Here is a 24,821-nt window from a genome sequence, read left to right as displayed (position 1 = left end):
GACCCCCCTCCGAAGGTGGTCTGACATCTGGCATCTCTCATCTCTCCAACAGAAAGGACAATGTCAGGTATATGCTTTTGGATTCAGGAGGGAGAATATTTTACATTTGAAAATACTGCTGCAATCCACTGCGAAGTGACATGGGGGCTGCCAACTGTTAGTCTAGATGTTGGAGGCCTGTGTCCCTTCAGCAGCTGAGCTGCCGGATGCTGGGAATCTGGGAGAAGACATGTCTGTGCTCCAGCAGAGCCACTCCACGGTGAATACTTGTTAAGTTACTGGAGCTGTCTGGTGGGTTTCCTCAGTGGTGAATTTTAAATGTTTCTTATTTTGCACAAGTTAAATCTGAGTCAATGAGAATGATGACAGAAATGATGGTGATGATGATAACGGTCTGCACCATCAGCAGTAAAATCCTCCTCTCAGTGCATTCCTGTGGTAGGCAGGACTCTAAGATAACCTTCAAGACCCCGCCCCCTGGTTCGTAAGCCCTGGACAACCCCTCCCTTCAAGTGTAGGTAGGCCCTGCGAATGTGATGGCACGACCTCGCCCATGACTGTGTTACAATACGTAAGATTCCCCAGGCCAAGGAGAGGAGACTCTCCTGTTGACTTTGAAGAAGCAAAGTGCCGTGCTGGGGCAGGAAATTGTAGTCAGCCTTTAGGGGCCAAAACTTCCTTTCCCACAATCACAAGAACGTCAATTTTCTCAACAACCAGTGAGCTTGGAAGAACCCTGAGCCTCAGGTGAGATCGCAGCCCTGGTTTCAGCCTGATAAGGCCCGGAGCGGATCCAGCTTCCCGGCCCACAGACACACTGACATAGTAAATGGGTGCTGCTTTAAGTCGCTAAGTGTGCAGTGCCTTGTGAGGAAGCACAGACAAGGAATACAACCCCTTCAGCCAAAGAATCCTCAGCTTCTCCATCACTGAGGTCAAGCATGTTTTCTTGGGTCATCCAGCAATTTTCTCCCCAGAGGATAACTTTGGCAATATGCTTTGAATCCATATTGCTGCTTCTAATACTATAAGAACATAAATAGCAAAATGAAATTTCAAAACCTAGAAAAGCAGATGCCCATATTTAAATATGGACAGCAGTGGGGCTGAATGTTTTCAGAGAAACAAGTCTCAAGTCCTTACTTATATGTCTGCCCAGACATATCAATTAAATTATTAAAATGTCTTTCGGTTAACTCATAAAGTTTTGTAACACTGTTATTTATACTTTATAAGAGATACATTGTTTTTTTTTCCTTTTTCAAAATGCATTGTTGAGTTGCCTTTGTAATGAGACCCTTATCTGTGGGGAGAGGGGAAGGAGTGCTCTCACCTGTACGACAGGTACCAGGACAATACTGTGGTAGATTATAGGAGCAAGGAGGCCATAACATTGAGTCACAGCTTGAAGGGCATAACTGGAATCATTTAGGTAGTTGCTGAGCTCCAATGCCACTAATACTCTCTCACATTCAATTAGTCTGGAAATCTGTAAAGAAACAGGTACTGTTACGCAAATTGAATGTCAGGTGCTTAACTAATGTGTCTCTGAGGAAAAGACAGGTAGGAAATGTGATCCCTGTGGCTTGGCGACAATATTAATAGTGGTAGAAAGGAAAATCTAAATTCAAGTACAACACTAACTCCCAAATAAAGCTACACAAGGATAATATAATCTTAGACTTAAACTTCAGAATTTTGTGTAAAATAATACATATACCGCTAGTAACAAATTGGTAAGATAAAATCTTGGCTGTATATTAATGTTAGAAAAAAATACAGTTGTTATCAAAACATAGATTATAAGAAATAACCACTAAAATATTGCCCCCACTTGATTATCAGAGTCCTATTTCCCTTCTGGATTTGTGAGAAAATAGTAAATTTTCAGTAAAGCAAACCAATCTTCTGTTAGAATTCTCCTACTTAAGTAAAAATGGTAGTAATATGTAATGATAGACACTTGAAAAGAATAAGAATCTTATCTTACTCCTCCTTTACCTTTTCTACCACTGTATTTCAGTGTATATACATACAAGATTATGTACAAAGAAAATCGTATGAGTGGCAGCCAGAAATTTCCATACAGGAAATTACTGCTGGGATGGTCGTCTGGCACTCTGGAAGTCACTGACCTGCTTAAGGGGTGCCTTGACCTTCAGACTGAGTGCTGAAACGAGACACTGAATGCTGTGCAATAGAGGCAGGGCAATGGCTGAGTGCTTCGGCTCTACAAGACTGGGGACTTGTCTTGGGCAGAGAGTCGTGTTTTTTTCACCTTCATATTCACAGAAACTAGCACAAGCTCATATAACAATGTATTGGTTAACTAATGAGTAAATGGATGGGGAGGAAAAAGCAACTGTGAAAAAACTAACCAAAAAATGGCAAAAGTCTCCATATATCCAAAGTGAGTAAAGAAGGAAAGAGAGAGAAGAGTAACCTCAACCTGAAATGAAAAAAATTGGAGGACTGTTACTAAAAGCAAGAGCATGATAAGGTGGTAGATGTGCACAGAACAATGCCTGCAAGCACCCCGAGGACCTAGCAACAGGAGCCAGGTTAAATTCCTGCCCCTGCACAGGAATGCAGTATTGTAACTAAAAAGAATTTGGTCACTGACATGTGCCACTGTGAAAACATGTCCAAGATATATTACAAAAAATGTTTAAAAGTCAAGATTCGGAACAGCAAATACATCATGATGCCATTTTTGTAAAAATAATAAAAATAGCTAACAAACGTAGCTGTGCATATTGTTAAATTAGAGAAATAATATGAAACAAAAATGTACTATTCTTAAGGGCAACTGGATTATAATGGTTTCATTTTATATATTACACATTTTTTAATATCCAAAATGTATGCTACTTTTGTACAGGAAAAGAATAAGTGGAAGAACAAAAACAAAACAAACAACCCCCAGGGCGGTGATTTCCACATGGAATTTCAAATAAGCCAGCACAAACATCCGAAGGCCCCTCAGTCCATTCGCAACCAGGATTTGCATTCCCCCCCAAGCCAATTAATTTCGAACATCAAGAAACAAACGAAGGAAAACTGACACATTTTTAGTCATTTTAATTCACTTACTTGTTGAGAAGGAAAGATCTCATTGCCTTTGATATTATCGCAAAAAAGATTTTCTTCTTTGATTTTAATGTCACTCGTTACAAAAATATTTCTGAGAAAAAGGTTCAAGAGGATTGAAGAAGTCTCTGCCAAAATATCCGAATGTAACCTGCAAAAGGAAGCAAATCGCATTATGGGTTTAAAAACAAAATGATTTAGCATGTGAACTTGCCTTATCTATACAATGATCCCAAGACAGCAGCAGAAAACTGTGGGACAGCTATTCTCGCAGTGTTTAAGTTAAGAACAAACACTATCCTTAACAAGTGCACAACTAAGAGAATTAAGCTGCTGACATATTATGTCATAGATACATAAAAACAACTCTTGTCAAAGCTTTCTGGTTCTAATATATAAAGTTCTTTTTTATCAATACAATTATCAATACAATGAAATCACTATAGCTACTCAGACGTTATGAGAACAGGCCCGATAATTAATGAACTTTTCAAAAATGAGGGTACTTACAGCAAAATCAGCCATGGAGAGACGGGGATAGGAAGAAAGTTTTAGATCATTTCTAATTACCCTTTCTAAGTTGCAGTCAGCGGTGCCGACCAATGGCAACACTGGGAACTATACAGTCTTCCTTCTCTGTTCCCAATATTCCCTTCCTTACCCTTAGCCTTACTTGGTGACAAACCCTCCCTTCTAGGCTTCAGGTTTACCTACTCTCCATACGCCCTATTCCTATAAAGCAAGAGTCTAACATCAGTAATTCACACCTGACGATCATCTGTTCTGCCACCATGTTAAACTCTAAAATTACCTGCGCCGGGAGAATTGTGGTTCTCCCACTCTCCTGGTCCTCATGCTGGCCATCAGAACCTGGACATGAGCAGGACTTCCAGGCTATCACCTCCTCCTGGCTCCACGTCCTTCCCACCCGGCTCAGAATCTGGTAGTCCTTTCCATAGCGGCCTCTCTAGCCCTTTAGATTCTGCGCCCCTCATGTTATGCAATGATCAATTTGCCTGACCTCGCACAGATGTCCCTGACCGTTTTTTCTATCCCGGCCACAATGCTCAATCAACTATTTACTAATGTACTCTCATTCATTCTTTTTTTCATTCAAACTATCACTTTCTGGATACCTGCCGTATACAAGACACTGTTCTAGGACTTGGGATATAAAGACGAATCAAAAGTAGCCCTTAGACACAGGATCTGAGCTCTACTACAATTCACCTTGTGTGACAGCAGCTGAGTCATTAGTGCCTCTCAGCAACACTTCCATGTCCCCATGAAGTCGCCTTGCTCACTTCTCCACAACACATGTTCTGAACCCCTTCTTCTCCACGCCATGTGCTCTTCTGTTGTCCTGGCTCTGCCACAGTGCCTCCATCACCTGCAACTTCTTGTACCCTCCACCTCTCCCTCTCCCCGGCTCCCTTCCCTTCACCCTCCAAAAGTCTTTCCTTAAGTGTACCCTCCCCCTCAAGTTTCTTCCCACTTTCCTTTCCTCTCTACCGCCAAACCTCACATCCATATCTGCCTGTAACAACTCTCCACTTTCAAATGTTCCTTAGACAATTGCAAAAGGTTTCTGTCCCATGACAACACAAAAATGACTCTCTTGAACTAACCAATGGCCTCCTAAATTACCAACTCTAAAAGCCTCTTCTTAGTTTACATCCTGCCCGACCCCTCTGTAGCATTCCATTAAACAGCTGCTCTACCTGACCTTGCACCAGCATTCAATCCTGCCAGCCAGTCCCTCCGTGGTGATGCTCTCGCTGCCCTTGGCAGTACACTTTCCCATACTTTCACCCCCTGGGCTGCTCCTTTTCAACAGCCTTCCTTGGTCCCATCTCTGTTTCTGTCTCTTAAGTGTAAAGATATCCAGGGTTCAAATTCCAGCCTTCTATCTGTTCTGCTAAATAAGTCACTCCCTGGGGGATATCACTCATTGTCAAAATTTCCATGATGACCTCAATGGACAATTTCTAATCTGTATCTGTTGCCTTGACCTCACTCCTAAGATGTCAGCACTAAATATCCAACTACCTACTGGATATCTCCTATCTACAAAAGCATCCTGCTAGAAAACTAAACTCAGACCATGTTCAATCCAAGTCATTATCTTCCTACAAAAACATGCCCCACCTGTCATGTTCCCTTAGTAAATGTAATAGGCTTCCCAGTCAGGTGACCCTGGAAATGCCAGTCAATGTTCACTCCTCCCTCTCTCTTATCCTCCCGGGTTTCATAAGATATTCCAAGTCCTGTCTCCTCCTCCAAAATGCCTCTTGGATCTATCTCCCAAAGCATCTAACATCCTTGTACATAGCAAATGCTAAGCCTACATCTTTTAAATTAAGTGTAATTATACCTAAATGTGAATAAGCATTATCAATGCCTTCACTCAACCAGAATGTGTACTTTCAGCTCGCTGTCTTTGATTGAGGAGTGATGGGTTTCATCTTCTCATCAAAGAAATTTCAGACATTAATAAGTAGGTGAAGAGGATTGTTGTTGTTTCTAAACTTAAAGACAGCCAGAAATCACACCAACGCTCATTTCTTAAGCTGCTCCTAAACTTTGTTCTTTCGAGGGGGAAAAAATTGGCAGTAAAGCAAAGGATAGCCTGTGGTTTTATATACGGCTTCTACTGGTCTGTTTGAAGTGGCTGATGGTCTAATCCTGGAAGCTTCCTCAAGGCAAGGAAAGCCTGTTTACCCTAATAGTCTACCTACCCAGCAGACCCTAACCTTAACCTGAACTTGACCTTTTCTGTTACAAACATTCCCAATGATATTTGTGTTTTATAGTATAACTGACATTACCTTGGCTAGTGTTTGGTATTTTTTTAGAACTTTCATTAACTTATATTCAGAATGCATCCATACGCCGGTAGTGGGTTTTGGTTATTTTTTTTTTCTGATTCTAGCAAAGAAGTTTCTAACAAGGGCTCAAGACCCTGAAATGTTCATGCTTATTAAAAACTGAGTGAAAACAGTTTTATATGGACTATCTTAACATGAAATTGAAAATAAATTAACTCTAGGTTTCACTCCCAACACTTAATTTCAAAAAGGAAATTAATATTTTAAGTGAATACTTCTAATTACCTTCTCTGTGTAATAGTCATTATATTGCTTAAACAAATAACAGGTTGTTCATTGTGAGGTGGTGAAGCGACAAAATAATCCCAGACCGGCGAGAACACTTTCTTAGCCAACTCATAGTCACCAATCTGATAGGCAACCTACAACAGAAAGCACATTATCTTATGCAATATTTTCATTTGTGAAATGTACATTTTAAACAAGAATTCTGAGAAGGTCCTATCACATCCTAATTCCACATAGTTATTCATATTTGCTGCTCTGTTCTCCAGTGCCGCAGCAAGGTAACGACAGCCACCGGCAAGGGAGACAGACACATTTTGAAATCTCTTTTATTTCTAAATTGCATGGAAATTTGAAACTCTGTAAGGATGTTTCAAATTCTCATAAGCAAAACAAAGATCACATCTGAGCCAAATTAATTTCATTTTCATCTATCTCGGCAGTGCACTCCATTTATTATAGACACTGTTATAATGAACAATCTGTTCCAAGAGAAACAATCAGATTTCCCAAACCCAAAATACGAAATCTACTTCATTCTCTTCTGGTCCTGACTGGCACTTCCGGGGCTTTTGTGCAACAAAGGGCTCACAGCTGAAAAGGGTGAGGAACAAAGCGGACACGCTTCCAAGAAGCCGTGATATATTTTAATTTCAACACATTCAACATTAGGCAAAATAACTGATTTCACTGGTAAAACCTAGAAGCTCCATAGAAAAAAAAAATCAGCATATCTATTTCTTTTGGTAGAATACATTTCTTTAAAGGTATTCCTAAAAATGACTCTATTTTTATATGGGTACAAGTTATACGCTGCTTCACATCCTTCATGGCAGCAGGTAAAACATAAAGAATACATAAATTCATTGAATTAACTATGTAGATGACATGTTGCTAGATTACATTCCACGCAAGGGAATAATTTACCGAGCCAGAACTTTTAAATCTGCCAGGTCAGCACTCAAAATCAACCAGCCAGTCAACTTTTATGAAGTTTCTACTATGTGCTAAGCACAGTGAAAATAGATTCTTAAAGCTTACAATGATCTCATGTTCCATGAAACTGTAATCAAGTTACAGATATAAAACACATTAAATCACAGAAAAACTACAAAGAATAATGTACTAATTGTGGCGGCTTAGAAACGAAGAAATAAAGACTTCAGGAAGGCAGGGCTTCAGCCGAACCCTAGGAAGAGATGAGACTCAGAGGGCCACAGTTTAGACAAAATGTGAGTAAGATCCAGCAGTAAACATCCCCCCAGCACAGTTAGGAGAGACTGGAAAGGCAGGTCAGCGTTTGGAGAGAAGCAGGCAATGTGACTGGACACGCAGAGGGCGACATGACTTCAGGAGGTCCTGAAAGTCGGGTAGACATGTTAAAACAGGTCCAGTACAAAACTAAGCACTTCATGTGCAATCTCGTATTGACCCCTCGTTACAGCTCTATTAAGTAGTTTCTTTTACCAACCTCGCTTTTCGGATGAGAATACCGGGACAATGAGAAGTTAAATAATTTGAACAGAGCCTGACTCTCAGTAACAAGAGTGGAGCCAAAACTTGGAGTGGAAACTGGGTCACTTTTCTGGGCTGCACTGATCAAATAAAGAAGTGGACTAAGTGGTCACTAAAACGGCGTCTAATTCTAAGATTTCCGTGGGAAAAAATAACAGATGATATATAATGGGGTTGGTGAAACTGTAACTGAATGTTCTTTCCTTTTAAAGACAATCCATATTCTTTTGAAAAATAACATTATTTACCCAATTAGTGAACACTGTGAAATAAGAAACAACACCTTGATAAAACGACGCTTTATAAAATCATGACTTTTTGTGGGTTAACAGTGGAGTGCCAGGTATGTGTTCAAAGGTAGGCGACTGGTAGTGATGTGCAGCACGGATTTTAGGCGGGATGAGGTTAAAATAAGAAAGAAGCACTGAAGACTAATGCAATAATGAGGTATGGTAGAAACTTCAATACACGGCCTCCACACTCCTGATTTTTCTGCAAGGCCACATTCCCTCCCAGTTACCTATGCAAGCTCCTCCTCTTTCCCCAAATCTGTTTACAGTGGCAAGCTACAGAGTTCGGTCCTTGGACCTCTCCTCTTCTACACGGAAGTGCATACACTTACTTCCTTGGTGGTATCACTCAGCTCCAAGGCTTTGTCACATGACTCCACGCAAATCCCTCTCCTGCCCAGACCTCTGTCTCTCCCAAACTCTAGATTCATACATCTAACTACTCAACAATTCTCTCTGAATATCCAATAAATCTCATATGTAATAAGTATCCAACAGTACATAACATCTTATCTCAACAGGCCCAAAACTGAATTTCCGATCTTCCCCTGCCCAGATGTACACCTCCCACAGCCTCTGCAACTCAGTAGATGTCACTCTATCCTTCCAGTTTGCCAGGTAAATATCTTAGAGTCATCTTTTACTTCTCTCTTTACCTTAGTTCCATCAGGAATTCTTGTTAATGCCTCCCTTGAGACATATCCAGAATCTGACCACTTCTCACAATACCTTCTACCACCCTAGCCAGGCCACCTTCGTCTCTCTGAATCATAGCAACAGAGAGGCCTCCCTGCTTCCACCCTCACACCCATATGGTCCACTTCCAACACAGCAGTCAGGTGAGCCTTTAAAAGGGTACCACATTATATCACGCTACTACTCAAAACCCTCCATTTCACTCAAGGTAAAAGCCACACTTCTTACAACGGCCTAGAAGTCTTTTCAGGATCTGCTCCCCGACCCACCCACTCAGCCTCACTTCTCTGATCAATCCTTTACTCCCCACGGGTCCCTCAACTCTAGCCAGACCGGCCTCCTTTGTATTTATAAAACATACCAGGTGCACTTCTGAAAAGCTGAGGGCTTTTGCTCTAGCTCCTTCTGCAGAACGCTCTTCCTCCAAGAGCCTTTCCCTCACCTCCTGCAAGTCTCTGCTCAAATCTCGCCTTCTAGATGAGGTCATCCCTGAGCACTCTGTCTAACACTGCGATCAACCCTCCATTCCCTGACTTCAGGTTCCCAGTTCCTTTTACCATATTCTTTATTTCCATAGAGCTCATCTTCCAACATGCTAGATAATTCATTTATTTACTATGTTCATTGTTTACTAGCTATCGCCCACCATGGCATTTTGTTCACTTCGCTTAGGACAGTGGTTCTCAAAGTATGGTTCAGTGGCCATCAGTATCAGCATCTCCTAGGAACTTGTTAGAAATGCAAAACTTCAGCCCCACCCTCCTCAGACAAGGGAGTCACTCTGGTGGCAGCACCCAGCAAGATCTATTCAACTAGGACTCCAGAGCACTGTGATGTACACTCCAGTTTGACATCACTAGCCTGGAGCAATGCCTAGTGCAGAGTAAGCACCCGATCATACTGTGTTAAGTGAATTAAATAATGCGTTGAGTGCATCTTTTCCTAATCATTTCCTCTAGCCACAGAAGAGGACACCCAGAGGTTGGACTGTGCTATAACTTGGTTGACTGGCCCCGGGTGAGTGCCTGACCTAACCTGAGCGCTTTACAGCCCCTGCTTCAGAGCAAGATGGACCCCTCACCTTTAGCTGTTTGGTTCTGATGTCAAAGCTCATGACTTGGATACACTTACACAATTTGAGAGAAAATTTATTACTCACACAAGAGACCTCTAGGGAGAGTCTGGCAGGCACAAGCAGGTCTGGACTGGCTTGGACAAAGCAGAAGGAATGGGTCGGGCCTTGATTAGTGGCCGGGGAGTAGGAATTAGGCAAGTTCCTGCCAGCTGGGAGGTTTCAATTTCCTGCTGGCACCAAAGACAAAGTAAGCCCATAGACCTCCCTGTCAGCCTGCTGAAATGTGTGTCCAAAGGAAAAAAGAAGGGCGACGTTTGAAACCAAGTCAGTGGGCAGACATCAAAAGTGAGGGCAGACTCTCTATTACACTAGGCAGGCCTATCACAGTCTCTTTCCCAGGAATTTGGAATCAACATTAGGAGCCAGCTAGCCAGTCTCTGTTTATAGATGAAACTGAGAGATCTATAAAAATTCAGGAGCTGCCACTTTTCCTCCGAAGAGAGAGAGGCAAAGAGACTCGGTCTTTGCAGGAAGGAAAGAGAAGCAGCTACATTAAAGAAGACCAGAGGCATGAGGCCTAGGGCTGCTCGCGCTTGGCAGCCTTCTCAGGGTGCACGCCCCGCGGGCCAGGCTGCTTCCCTTACTTGCGAAGTCTTAACTGAGGCCATAAGTCAAAATTATCTAAACAGGCGTTATTGTTGTGGCAATGAGATTCGTTTAAAGAAAGAGAGAGAGAGAGTTCAAAAGAAGAAGAGACGACATCTAGCATAGAACCTGGCCAAAAAAAAAAAAAGACATTGACTAAATAATTCATGAATAAATGGATGAGTAGAGAGAGTAGTACCATTTAGAGGATGAAATGGAAAAGGAGTTAAAACTTCCTAAAGAGCTTTAAAAATGGGGATGACTACCTTTCTTACCTGGTAGCTTTTCCTTTTATTATTTGAATGGTCACAGGCAAAAGGTAAACATCTACTAATCAATGAATTTCAATGAATTCACATATGAAGTGCAAAAAAAGTATGAACTTTATTTCCCTTTCTCCTGCCACCATTGTGACTGCTGACAAAGCATTCGTGTCCCAACACCAAATTCTACTGTCAACGCTGCTCATCAAGGCCTACTGAACCACCCCAAACCCGGGCAGAGAAGACATGGGAGGCGCGTAGGCCCTAGAAGAACTGGGCACACGTTAGATGTCGAACACACGACTTCCTGGCACCCTGGACAGAGCAACAGAAAGGCATGAGCTGGCTCAAGTGTCAGGCTTGCCACCTGCTACCCAAGTGACCTCGGGTAAATTACTTGCCCTCCCTGAGATACGTTTTCTGGAATTAACTGGAACTGGCAGAGGAAGAATTAAATTAATCTCTGTCTCCTCAACTATAAAATGAAAGTGATAATACTCCCTTCACAGAGTTATTGTAATAAAGGGAATGATGAATTTTTAAATACCTGTCACACAATAGTTTTTTAATAAATGATGGTCCCCATTTCTTTTTCTCAGCCAGCCACTGTGTCCACTCACTACTTGATTTAATGGTTCAATAATCCAGCAGTAATATGGCACTTTGTCATATAGCCATTTCACAGATAGGGAAACGGAGACCAAGCAATTTGCCTAAAATTCGGCTCACAGATATCTAATTTTCTGCATTTTGTATCATATTATCCAGACATTCCCAACTTAAAGGAGAAGAATAAAAAAGTAAAGATAAAAGAGGGGGAAACTGAAAAATATCCACAGAAAATATACCATTGATAAAGGTTTCTCAAGAAACTGTCCAGATTGGCTAAATACTACAGTAAGGGAAAACCTCGTAAAGATTCTCCTGAATTATTAATACTAAAGATTAATGTTGAGCACAATACAACCTGAAATCCCAAGCCAAGTTAGTAATAGACATTCAGTAAAATATCTCCGTATCTTACTATAAGAATATTAATAATATTTTTAAAGAACAGAATTATCCTGAAACTAAAAACTAACCACTCTCATAAAGACAGATCATAATTCCCAAGAGAAAGGTATATTTACTTGTTAGAACCTAAAAGCTTAAACTTTTATAAATTAAGGAGACTTACAAAGTGAGAAAATTGTGCTTTGGCCATTTAACATTATGAGACAGAATGCTCATAAACTGTCAGAAATGAACTGCAGTACTGCAAATACAGTATCAATAAAGACACACAGGTCATTACTTTATGACACTTCTCATTATCCCAGCAGTATAGCTGGGACTTAGTTTTATTAACTTTCGATGAAAGTTCTGCCAAATGAAACCCAAGAGTCAAACCACTCCCTGGAGAAAAATTAGGCCTTGATGAAATATTCTGTTCCTCACTCTAAAATAACTCTATCATTACAAATTAGAGAGTATAGTAGATTCCAAAGAAATCAAAACACCAGAAAGCCATGAGCCAATATGACATGCTAAACCAGTGCTAGACAAATCCTAGCAATTCTCTCAATTTAATTTCCTTTGAAAAATATGATAATATAAAAAGCCACTAAAATCTTAGCTTATAATACCAATCAACTATTAAGAGGAAAAATAGCATAATAAAAACATATTAAAATTTAGAAGAGCCATCAGCTCTGCAGTCAATAATAGGCTTAAAATTAGATGCTTGAGACTTAGGTCAATGAGTCACTCTTCTTAGTATCCTATTCACTGGTGACAATTTTTAAGTCAGGAAATCATTTCAGCAGTAATGTTAGTTGATGAGCATATCCACCACTAAAACAATAATAATATTTATTAAGTGCCTATTTTGTGACAAGTGGGATGGTTAAACATTTGACATGAATAATTCCACTTAGTATTCATAATAGTTCTGGGAGGTAGCTACTATTATTATTCCAATTTCACAGATGAAATCTTATTTGTCCAGTATCACATGGCCAGTGTGAGAAGCTTGTATTTATTTATTTTTTAATTAACTTTTATTTATTTTTTAAAGATTTTATTTATTTATTTTTAGAGAGAAGGTAATGGAGGGAGAAAGAGAGGGAGAGAAACATCAATATGTGGTTGCCTCTCACGCCCCCTACTGGGGACCTGGCCCACAACCCAGGCATGTGCCCTGACTGGGAATCGAACCAGTGACCCTTTGGTTGGTAGGCTGGTGCTCAATCCACTGAGCTATACCAGCCAGAGCAAGGAGCTTGTATTTAAACTCTGGTTTGTCTGTCCCTATTAACCCAGAAATTTTACTTCTATAAATTTATCCTAAGAAAGTAATCATGAATGCAGTCAATAATTTATATTTTAAAAATGTGCATCACAGCTTTGCTTGTAATAGCAAAGGACTGGAAAGCAAATACATTTGTCCAACAATGAAGAAATACTAAATAAACCATGATCTAAGATAGATAATACCATGCAGTTGTTAAAAATTATGTTTTAAAAGAATAATTCAATGGAATGGAAGAGTGTCAGTTACATATTAAATGAAAATATCAGAATATAAAGGAATGTGAACACTATGATTAAAATTACACATATATAAATTCATACACAGATGTATATACATCCATGTATACACACACACACACGACAGGATTTCTCTGGATCTCTCAACACTGGCACTATTGACATTTTGGACTGGATAATTCTTTGTCTGGGGGTCCTTTGCTGTCCTTTGCAGCATAGGATGCTTATCATCACCCCTGGCCTCTACCCTCTAGATAATGACAACCCAAATGTCCCCTGGCAGTCCAAAGTGCCCCAAGTTAAGAACTGCTTTTCTGAATGACAACATAACAGATAACATTCATTTTTTTGTTTGTGCATTTCAGTATTTTACAAAATTTCTAAAATTACTGTGTGCTAACATTTATAATCCGGATTTATAATCCAGAAAAAAAATGTTACTATAAAAAGCAAACTCACTAAGAAAGAATGATTCCTATTTTATGAGACTAAATGGCAATAACGGAGAACACGTATTACAGGAGCTTTAGAATATCTGTTGTGATATTTTTTTCCATCAGAAATTACTTGGTAACTGCTCAATGGAAAAACATATAAAGCAAAACAGTCAGCAGAAATCTCTTCTACCTGCGTCAGGAGCATGCGAGTGGTGACAGCAGAAAGAGGCGGGTACACCAGAATGGGCTTAGTTGTCTCCCCGACAGCATCGCCGATGAGCTTCCCATTAGAAGAATAAGCCGCGATCGCAAAGATGTATTTTTCATTGGTTTCTAAACCTTTCACTTCAAAAATGCTTTTACCATCAGCTGGTATCTATTAACAAAAACATAGTTCAAGTTATGTGTGAAAGCTAAAGGAATATGACTTTCAGTATATAATTAAGTAAACTTTATATGTAAAAAAAAAAAACCCTCTTTCATTTACTGTTGAATTTTACTCAGATTCAATTTGAAATTAGAGAAATTCATTGAAAGGATGACATTATATGGGGAAAATATTGTCAGTAAATGAGATTTGGGGGGGGGGGGTAAGATTTCCTGACATTTAGACGTTTTTGTAAGTTGACATACCGCCTCTCCGGAGCTTGGGAGATGGTTATTGTTGAGCCTTACTTTTCCATAGCTTCCTTCTGCTTTGCAACCCAGAATGCAGTACCACGACACCTGCCAGGGAGAGAGACGGGCCAGGCATCTGTAGTCTGCTCGACAAGCCATTCAATCCCCTTAGCCACGAGGTGGCAAAGAAATACTTTTCTAAATAAAAGTGCAACTATGTGTGTTGTTAAAGATGATATCCAAGTTTACAAAAGTACTTAGGCTTGATCTTTTTTAAAGAAGGCAACTACTGGGTTAGTTTTCCTGGGACTCACAAGACTGAAATGCTATCCATTATTAATCATTTTTAACTACCACTAACTGAGAAGTCCCCATGGGCTGAGATTTGTTAGGAAATTTACATATACTTTCTCATTCACAACATCCCTGTAAGATGGGGTTGCGACTGTCACTTTGCTTTACAGGAAATGGAGATGCAAAGATGTTTAATAATTCGCCCGCGGTCAGATAGTGGCAGAGAGTGACTCCTGAGATGACTTAATCTTGATGGGAAAAAAGATCCAACACTGAAATGATTTTCATATTTTATTTAATAATAGATGACAAAAAAGGTAAATGGAAAAAGCAGCAAGATACTAAATCGTAGTATTTAAGACAAAATATTAAAATTCATGTGAAAAGGCCTGAAAGAAAATGTTGTAGATTTGCGGTAATAAAACAGTAAGAATATGGGTAGAATTTTTCTCTCGTTTATATATTTTCTAAAACATGACACCCTTTCCATAATTTTTAAATATAGGCAGAAACTAAAAGCAAAATGCATACTGTAGTAAAACCACCAAACTTAAACTCGATTAAATGCTTAGTCAATGGTCCTTTAGACAAGCTGTCAAAATAATGGCAATTCCTTATGGTACTGAATGAATCTCACTCTAAGGAAAAGGAGCAAGTGGGTACCGAGGGGCCAGCATTATTAGCAGCCATACTGTCCAGGGGTTAGGGGCAGAGGAGCTGTCATCACGGTATCACTCCCTTTCCCATAAATGCCACTGCACAGCATTTCAACTCCTACATTACATGGGACGCTGGATGAAAAGGGAAATACAATTGTCTAGAAGAAGCTGTAAGAAGGACTCTTACAGCGTAGCCTGCTATCTCCTCTTCTGGGTTGACAAAAAAATTCTAATTATGTCTTGTCTGTACAAGTAGTTCCCAACTCTGACGATGCAGGAGAATCACTTGTAAAGATACGCTTTGTACATAATCAACCGTTTTAAAAATTACATATACCCAAGTCTGCCTAGCGTCAGTGAATAAGAATTTCTGGTGCAGGTGGCCAAAACTTTGTGCTTCCAAAACAAGTCCTCATGTGATTAAGGAGCACTATGCAAAGGCAGGAGAACTCTAAGGACATAGAGAACACTGAAGAAACTTGGAAGCTGTAGAAAAGGGGGGAGATGAGATAAATCTCAAAAAAATTAGAAACTAACTTTCCTTGACCTCCCATGCAAAAAAGAGTACCCTTTACCATAGGGCGGCAGGGTGGGGGGTATAGGGGAGAAAGACTGTTTCTGACTTAGACCATTGCTCTAGGTTAAGCTCTATTTATCAACCAGAATTTAAAGGCTAAAACTCCCTCTAAAAGCATATTTACAAGTAGGTCTTATATTTTGTTGCACAGATGAAAATATCTTAGTCTTGTGTACTTGTAAGAAGCAATGTGTGATTAGAATCTACATAACAGTAATGGCACCATAAACAAATCACCACTGACTTTAGAAATAAAAGTTTATAAATAACATCAACACTTTCAACTATTAAAACAGGTTTTAATGAAATGAATACCTTAACAGTGATTTTGATAAAACAAAAGATGGCTGAATCCTCAACCCAGAAAATGTGTTTAAGCCCACAGCGCCATCTAGTGCTGACCAGTAGGTAACAGCAGGTAATAATTTCCTGGGGCGTACAACCTAATGTATCATGTACACAAACTCAACATAAAGTGCTAGGTGACAAGTTCAACAACTACAAGTAAAATATGGGACTCATGTCTTCCTATTTCTAAGCATTATGAAATGAAGTAAAATACAGTAGTCACTAATTTGAGAGTAACCAGAGGCGAGGGAGAAGAAGGATAATGGGGGAAAATAGGGGAAGGACCACCAAGGAACGTGTATAAAGGACACACGGACAAAGCCAAAGAGGGCAGGTTCGAGGGCAGGAGGCGGGGGGGCCATGGTGGGGTGAAAATAGAGACAACTGTACTTGAACATTCAACAATAAAAAAGTGAAATACATAAAAAATAAGATTTTGGTTAAATAAACCAAAACATTTGAAAAACAACAACAAAAAGGTTTTAGTAAATTGTCCAGTCTTAGTTCTACGCTACCTTCCCAGAATCTGTGACCCCTATTCTCTAAACAGACTGAAAAAGCTGGGAGCTGCAGAACAGCCACAGAGACACAGGTTGCAGCAGGAGAGTACAGTCAACGTTGTCGCGGTAACGGGGGGGGGGGGGCAGGTGGGTTCCTGGGGCAGTGTGAGAACCGTTCTGTAGAGTGCTCGAAGCCAGCCGCTTGGCTGTACATCTGAAACTAGTGTGGAATGATATACAATGGAAACTGTGTTTGTCAAAAAATAATAACAAAGAGCATGTTGCTGATCATCCAAAAGAGGAAAAGGTCACGTTTCAAATATAAATTAGGTGGAACCAAATGCTTGTGAGGAAACTAGCATGGCTAAAACTGTCATTTGTTTGCATTAGAAGAACCTCCATTTACTTGGAAGAACTTTGGAAAGTACCTCTAAGTTCACCATCCCCACATTCCCTCATCTCCATCACTGGCTCAGAGAGTAACTTCTATCCTCTTTCAGCATCAGACTAGAATGCCAGCATATGACTATGTCATGGAGACAGAGACACTTGGAAATGCTTTGCCATTGTTTCTCTTTACTGTATATTTGGGCACAAGCAGAACTGTCTGGAGCATAAAGGGAAATAGCATAAAAATAAAAGATCATGAAGGTAAACACAGTTAAAACATCAGAATGCTAATCCCAGTGTTCAGTGCTTATAAATAAGACTAGTCAAGCCCTAACTAAGAGCAATACAAGTATCAATCATTTAGTCACAAAAGTTCTTAGGTTGCTTTGCCTGAGGTGAGGCCATAATGGACAACGTACCTTAACGTCTGAAACAAAGGGAGCAGGCTTCAGTGTCACAGAACAGTACGTTCGGGACAGCAGGATAGGTGGCGGAGGGACTCTGCTGTTCTTTCTTTTTGAACTGTCCACATTTTTCTGATACGAATATAAGGTATTTTGTTCTACTTCACTCTTCTCTATTAAAGAATATGCTTCCTATAATAAAATGTGAAAACAGAAAAAATGCATTTCAAGAGCTTTAATTTCATTTATACTTGTAGTGATGTTAAACATCACTTGCTATGTGTAGTTCACTGAGCCTCAGTGGTATACATATTTCAAGCACAGAATGATTTTGCAGAAGTAAAAAACATAGCTACTATATAAGTCTAAGTAACAAAATAGTTATTAAATAAGGCAATACTGTCATATTTATGTCTAATATGTTTATCATTACCATATATTGATATCAGACATTTCACTTTTGAATCAAGCCCCCTGAATATCTGCCATCATATCTCATTGTCTCTAAAAAGTTTATAACACAATCATCTACATTTATGCTAATGAACTGTATACCTACTCCTTTTTTTAATATTTTATTCATTTGTTTTTAGAGAAAGAGGAAGGGATGGAGAAAGAGAGGGAGAAAAATATCAATGTATGGTTGCCTCTTACACACCCCCAATGGGGGACCTGGCCTGCAACCCAGACATGTGCCCTGACTGGGAATTGAACCTGCAACCCTTTGGTTCTCAGGCCGGCACCCAATCCACCGAGCTACACCAGCCAGGGCTGTATATCTATTCTTAATGCAACTTGAAATGTAGCTCTCAAGCAATGACACTATTGGTACATGTGGTTTACAAAAAGGATATTATTGAGAGTTTCTTCCTCTCAGCAGGAAGAAATAAAACAAGTAAAAACGCTTACTTTGTAAGCCTGAAGGAAAGGCAATCAGTGTTTTAAAGGGCTACACACAGAGTGATAACACATAAACCAAAAAAAGGAAACATAAGAATTGGAAGATATAAATAATATTTCAAAGACTAAATTTATCAGCAATAATACACATAAATGGGTTAAACTCAGCAAAGACATTAACTGTGCTCCAAAGCAAAACCACTTATGAACATTAAAATTCAGTAGATGATGGGGAGGAACAGCCTTTCCAACAGAGAGTGCTGGAACAATCAGACCTCTACGTGCCAAAGGATAAAGTTGGACCCTGCATCACACCACATGCAAACATCAACTCAAAATGAAGTATAGATCCAAGTGGGAGAGTTAAAATAATAAAACTCTTAGAAGAAAAATGGGAGTAAATCTCCATCACCTGGCGTTAGGCAATGGTTTTTAGATATGCCACCCAAAACATACCAACAAAAGAAAAAGCTAACAAATTGAACTTAAGCAAAGCCAAAAGCTTCTAATCATACCATCAGGAAAGTGAAGTCAGTTGACAGAATGAGAGAAAATATTTACAAATACTATATCTGATAAGAGGCTTGCATTCAGAATACATAAAGAACTGTTACACATCAATGATAAAAAGACAATCTCACTAAAAAATGGACAAAGGGTTTGAGCTGATATTTCTCCAAAGAAGATACACAAATGGCCAATAAGTACATGAAAAGATCTACAACGTCATCGGTCATCATGGATTAAAATACTAAATCAGCAAGCTGACTCAAGAAGCAGAAAACTTGAACACAGGAGTAATGATGGAAGAAATTAGAAAATACACACCAAAAAATACTTCCCACAAAAATATCAGGCTCAACTGACTTCATTTAAAAATACTTCAAATATCAAGAAACTAATAATTCCTATGCCATTTTTAAAATTTTTAAATAAGAGATAGATAGCTTCTCAAATAATTGTATAAATTTATTATAACTTTGATAAAATCTGAAATATGGCTGCACTTAAAAATGCAGAGCAATCTTCTTCAATATCATGAAGATATAGAAAATACGAACTGACCAATAGCAAGTAAAGCGATAATCAGTAATCAAAAACCTCTTAAAAAGAAAAACACAGGACCGGATGGTTTCACTGGTGAACTCTACCAAAAATTTAAAGAATAAGTAATGCCAATCCTTCTCAAACTTTTCCAAAAGCTTGAAGGAAAGAGGACACTTCCAAACTGATTTTAGGAAGTTAGCATTACCCTGATACCAAAGCCAGAAAAGAACATTACAGGGAAACTACAGACCAACGCTCCTGATGAATATACATGCAGAAATTCTTAAGAAAAGATTAGCAGACCAAACTGAATAATATATTAAAAAGATCACACACAATGATCAAACAGGATGTATTCCTGGATGCAAGGAGGGTTAAACATAAATGTGATGCAAATCAATAAATGCAATACACCACATTAACAAAATAAAAAATAAAAATAATACAGCTCCAATTTCAGTCGAGCCCAACAGAAATTTGATAAAATTAAACATCTTTTTACAATAAAAAGCTCTGAACAAATAGCATATGAAAGAACACACTTCAACATAATAAAGGCCGTATCTGAAATCCACAGCTAACATCGTACTCAATGTCAAACGTCTGAAGGTGTTTCCTCGAAGATCAGGGACAAGACAAGGGAATGTTCCAAATAGGAAAGGAAGAAGTAAATTCGGGAATGGGGAGGTCTTGGTCACAGGATACAAACTTTCAGTGGTAGGATGAGTAAGTTCTGAAGATCTAACGTACAGCATGGGGGCTACAATTAATAATGCTGTAAAATGAGGCCCTGGCTGGCACAGCTCAGTGGATTGAGCGCAGGCTGCAAACCAAAGCATCGCAGGTTTGATTCACAGTCAGGGTACATGCCTGGGTTGCAGGCCACGGCCCCCAGCAACCGCACATTGATGTTTCTCTCTCTCTCTCTCTTTCTCCCTCCCTTCCCTCTCTAAAAATAAATAAATAAAATCTTTAAAAAAAATACTGTATTGAATACTTGAAATTTGCCAATAGAGATCTTAAGCATTCTCACCGAAAAAATAAAGTAACCATGTGAGGTAATAAATGTGTTCATCAACCTGACTGTGTAATCATTTCACAGTGTATACGTGTATCAAATAAGTGTGTTGTACATTCTAAATATATTACAATTTTGTCTATTACACCTCAGTAAAGCTGGGGGTGAGGGCTGAAACTCTATAAACTCAGAAAGTTCTTTCTTGAAGCATGAGAAACAATATTAATTTCAGCCAACAGACAAAATCATGGCAAGAGTGAAGCACTAAAAGACTTATCAATAGCATGCAGGAGGAGACAGAATGCTGCTATTCCTCTTTATTCTGAAAGTTCTAGCAAATTTAATGCAAAGAAGAAAATCCTGAAAGTGAGAAGACAGATGTCCACCAAATCTCACACAGATCCAAAAGCCTGCGCTGTTTCTGCAGCAGAAGACGTGCTGCGGGGGTTTGAAGCTTCCGCTTGGGAACCTGGACTCCAGCCCAAGAAGAATGATGAGACTGAAGACAGGACCTGGGCGCCACGTGCGCCAGAAGGGTATTTAGAGCTGAGCGAGTAAATCAGCTCCCCGTGGGAGTATGGATCATAAAACTGCAGTTATCATACATTTTTCCTACAATAATGAAGCTTGGCCTAAATTGAGGTCAGAATTAACTTCTCGTTTTTATTTTTTATTGGAAATGGTTGACATGAAGGTCGAAAATCATTGGTAGTGATTAAAATTTACTTGTAATAATAAATAGTTTTTTAATTCTACTCGTTCTGTGCCAGAAGACCTTGAAAATTTTTCTGTACTTGTACTGCAGGAAACTTAGCCATCTATGTGGGACAATTATTCCTTCACAGGAGAAAGAATATATCACATGATAACTATGTTTCCAGACTTTACATGCCAGAAAACTTAGATGTTTAGACTCAAAAGCTAATTTACATAGACATGGTGCTCAGTGTAACTATAATGCATTTTAAGAAAGCATGTTTGAAATGTTCTGATTAAGTCTCGTCCAATTTTAACTTTATATCCCTCTCACTCAGATCCTATGGCCTGATATGAAATAGGTTAATTAAAAATACTAAAGTGTGAATAAAAATATTAAAATATTAAGTGAAAGGTGACAGAAGAAAAGTCTAAAACAAAGTCTCTGATTTAGGTAAATCAGATAAATTCTACAATAGGACTCAAGGTAAACCCTAATGCTAGTTAGAATTTAAAATCCTAATTTAGTGAGCCACATCATTAAGCGGCTAATAAGATTCCACTTACAAGAAAGTGACTAGGATTTTTTAAGGGTGTTCTAAAATAGAAAGGAGGAAATATCACCTGAGATGAAGTGCCCCCCAAATCAAGAAACTATCTCTATTCAGTTGTGAAAGAGAAAGTGTAATCAATGTGGACCTGAATGTTGCCTGTAACAGCAATGCTCCAGAATACCAAAATATTGCAGATGCAGAATCTAGACCACCATTCCCGATTCAGAAGTCAAGAAGAAATGGGTTTTCTGTGACATCTCAGATAACAGAAAATGACTATACCCTCACTCCTATATATATCCTCACTGTCTAGTACAGTGTCTGGCAAATCAGAAGGGCTTACCAACCTTGAAAGAGGAAATGAGCCTTCACCTATCACAGGAAAAGAATCTGCCACGGAACATCAATGGAAACAGGCTCCTATGCCAATTCACAAAGTAAGTTCTGAGTGTTTTTTAGTGGAGGTCCGTGCTTCAGTGTGCCCCAAAACAATACTACTGAGGTCCAAAGTACTACTGTGTGAATGAAATCTCTCTGCCTAGAGTTTCCATTACAGAAGCTGAGACCTGCCTGTTTTCAGAAGTTACTCAGTGCTTATGAGGACAGGCTGAAGTTCAATACATTTGATGATGGCTTAACACCCACAGTGCTACAAAACACTTACGGGAATACAAAACACAGTCTTAGAGGACAGAATGAAGACACGTGGAAACAAGTGTCCTAAGACGGCAATGATAAAGCGCCATATTCACTACTTGTCTAGTAGATCTCCCTGAGTTATAGTCTGGGTTCTTAACACTATTATGTACATTTCAGAAGGAAATGAAAACTAAATTAAGTCATATCCAAAAATCCTGGGAAAAATATTGCTGAGAGTAAAATATACAATTTATAAGATCAATATAAGGTAAACACAGGGGGAAAATGTGTAATTTGATAGAGAGAAATATATCCAAATCTCCAAAAATAGTTCTGATGTGACAAAACAATGTTCCAAAGGGCTGAAAGTGGAAGATAGAGGAGTAGTAGTAACAATAATATCATTGGCTAACAATATTGACTGCTTACTCTGTGCCAAACACCAAGCATTAAATATGCATTGTTTCATTTAATTTTCCTAAGAACCCTCATTTTACAGATGAATAAATTGAAACTTAAGAGAGGAGAGAGCATAAGTAACTTGATTTAGGTCCTATAGCTACTTAATGGCGGAACTGAAACTAATCCAAGACCCTATCTCTCCTAAGCAGTGTGCTATATTGTCCTCATCAGAAGGGTAACCTGATGACCTTGCCTGTGCAACACCCTTAAAACGTTTAAAAGAAACTAAAAGAGCTAAAATGTAAACATGCTGAAATCTTCTGTAAGTAGTTTGAAGCTAGCAGGTCAGAACATGATCTCGTGGGAGGGGTCAGAATCATAAAAGGTTTGCTCTCAGTGAGGAAGACTTCAGCATAGAGCAATTAAAAAGAGCAGAAATCCCTGAAAAAAATCAGTTGACATATATTCTTCCCCCAAAATACAAGCAGAATTGATTTAACTAAAATGCTATACGAGGGGAAAAACAATTATGCTCAGTAATCCAATTACTACTATCATAGCCAACAGAGTATTTAGGGGACATCAAAATACCAATTTAGGAACTATTAAAGGCAAGAGTTATTAGAACTTCTAGTGGCCTCGGCTTCTTCATTAGTTCTGGCTCCAAAATAGGACCATAAAAGTAGATTCTTTGTCAATTATAGAAAATAATCTCCTAATGTTCCTTTGCTTAAAGTCGAGGCCTTATTACCGGAATTTGGAACTGCGAAGATCATCTCAACGATCAAATTGTTTAAGTCCCAACAAATAACAGCAGGAGGAAAGCGGATGTATCAGTTGGGGGTCTTTGCAATGGAAGCAACAGGAAAACCAGGCCTGGACCACAGCAGGCCACAGGGGCAGCAGGGCCTACAGAACACTACTATGGCTGTCTGATCAGGACACGGGCATTAGAATAAATGGACACCAACGAGTTTAATCTTTTTACCCCTCTGCTCAAGATTCAGATTTCAAAAACAGAGACTGATTCACCCTCCTTATGTCTCTAATCCTGATCAGGGTCAGCAGAGAAGAAAGTCCCACCTGATTACATCTAGTGGGGGAAAAAGAAATTCCTCAAAAGGCAATGTTTGGAAAGAAACACGAATGCCGAACAGAAAACAACAGTACACAACCCTGCCCTGGGAACACTACACACATGGATGGAGGATGGTAATGCCTCTTCCCAATGAGAAATCCCATCTGCAAAGGCACTGGCAGCTCAGTTAGTGGGCTTCAAGAGCAATGATGACAAGACACACAGCAACTGCTCTATTTGATCAGAAGCAGATGATCGAGGACATCTCAAAGGATTCTAGGTAAAATCCATTAAAATAAATCTGAGGTATTACATGCAAAAAGCCCATATAGACTTCCAAAGTTAAATAATCAAGACAGGGAAATGGGGAAAATGCATCCCCCATAATCAAGAAAAAGTCATGTCATTTGTGTACTATTGAAGGTTTGTCCCTCATTCATGGCAACTAGTTTGTCTACCCTTAAGTGATTTGTAATAAAACAGATGCCTGATGAGATAGATTATCCAGCCCCACAAGGTCAGGAAACTTTTGAAAAACTATAACAGGGTATGAATTACTTAAGAGTACTGAAAAGACCCAGGCTTTCAAACCCTGTTATGGTATCGTGTGGCATATCAGTTACTGATTTAGGGACAATTTTTTACAAGATCATGATAATGTAAAACACTCTGTAGTATGCCCCAGTATAAAATGATTCCCAAGGGAAAGAAATTTGTGTCTTCTTTAAGGAAAGAAAGTTTGGCAATTATTTGAGCCATAACATCGTTGTTTACGAGAGTACCCTGAGGGGCTATACTTGGATAAGAAAACTACCACTGAGGGGCAGAGGACTTCAGGACTTCTAAATAAATATTCAACACTTGCTAGCTGGTGAAAATCCTTAAGGAGGGCCCCTCATAAAGAGTAGGGTCTTGAAATGCATGTCATGAGTCTATCCTCAAAGGGCATTATAATTTATAATTTTTCTTAAAGTACATTCACTTAAGAAATAAAAGGGAAAGATGCACAAGGAGAATGTGAAAATCTCAGACTTCCCACATCTC

The 24,821-nt window shown here is 39.2% G+C and overlaps 1 protein-coding gene across 1 annotated transcript in view; it reads right to left on the bottom strand.

Annotated features, from left to right (window-relative positions):
• Positions 1–24,821, bottom strand: part of CFAP54 (cilia and flagella associated protein 54) — a 249,121-nt gene that overhangs the window by 161,749 nt on the left and 62,551 nt on the right. The window contains exons 20-25 of the mRNA XM_028532627.2: positions 17,459–17,635; positions 14,287–14,379; positions 13,844–14,029; positions 6,204–6,340; positions 3,094–3,241; positions 1,334–1,489 (exon numbers count right to left, since the gene is read on the bottom strand). Of these exons, the coding sequence (XP_028388428.1) occupies positions 1,334–1,489; positions 3,094–3,241; positions 6,204–6,340; positions 13,844–14,029; positions 14,287–14,379; positions 17,459–17,635 (897 nt within the window). The remainder of the gene's footprint in view (positions 1–1,333; positions 1,490–3,093; positions 3,242–6,203; positions 6,341–13,843; positions 14,030–14,286; positions 14,380–17,458; positions 17,636–24,821) is intronic.

This window comes from Phyllostomus discolor, chromosome 2 (assembly GCF_004126475.2).
Source record: "Phyllostomus discolor isolate MPI-MPIP mPhyDis1 chromosome 2, mPhyDis1.pri.v3, whole genome shotgun sequence".
Classification (NCBI taxonomy): Eukaryota; Metazoa; Chordata; class Mammalia; order Chiroptera; family Phyllostomidae; genus Phyllostomus; species Phyllostomus discolor.
The sequence above is the reverse complement of the archived record's forward strand: the minus strand, read 5'-3'. Positions and strand labels throughout refer to the sequence as shown.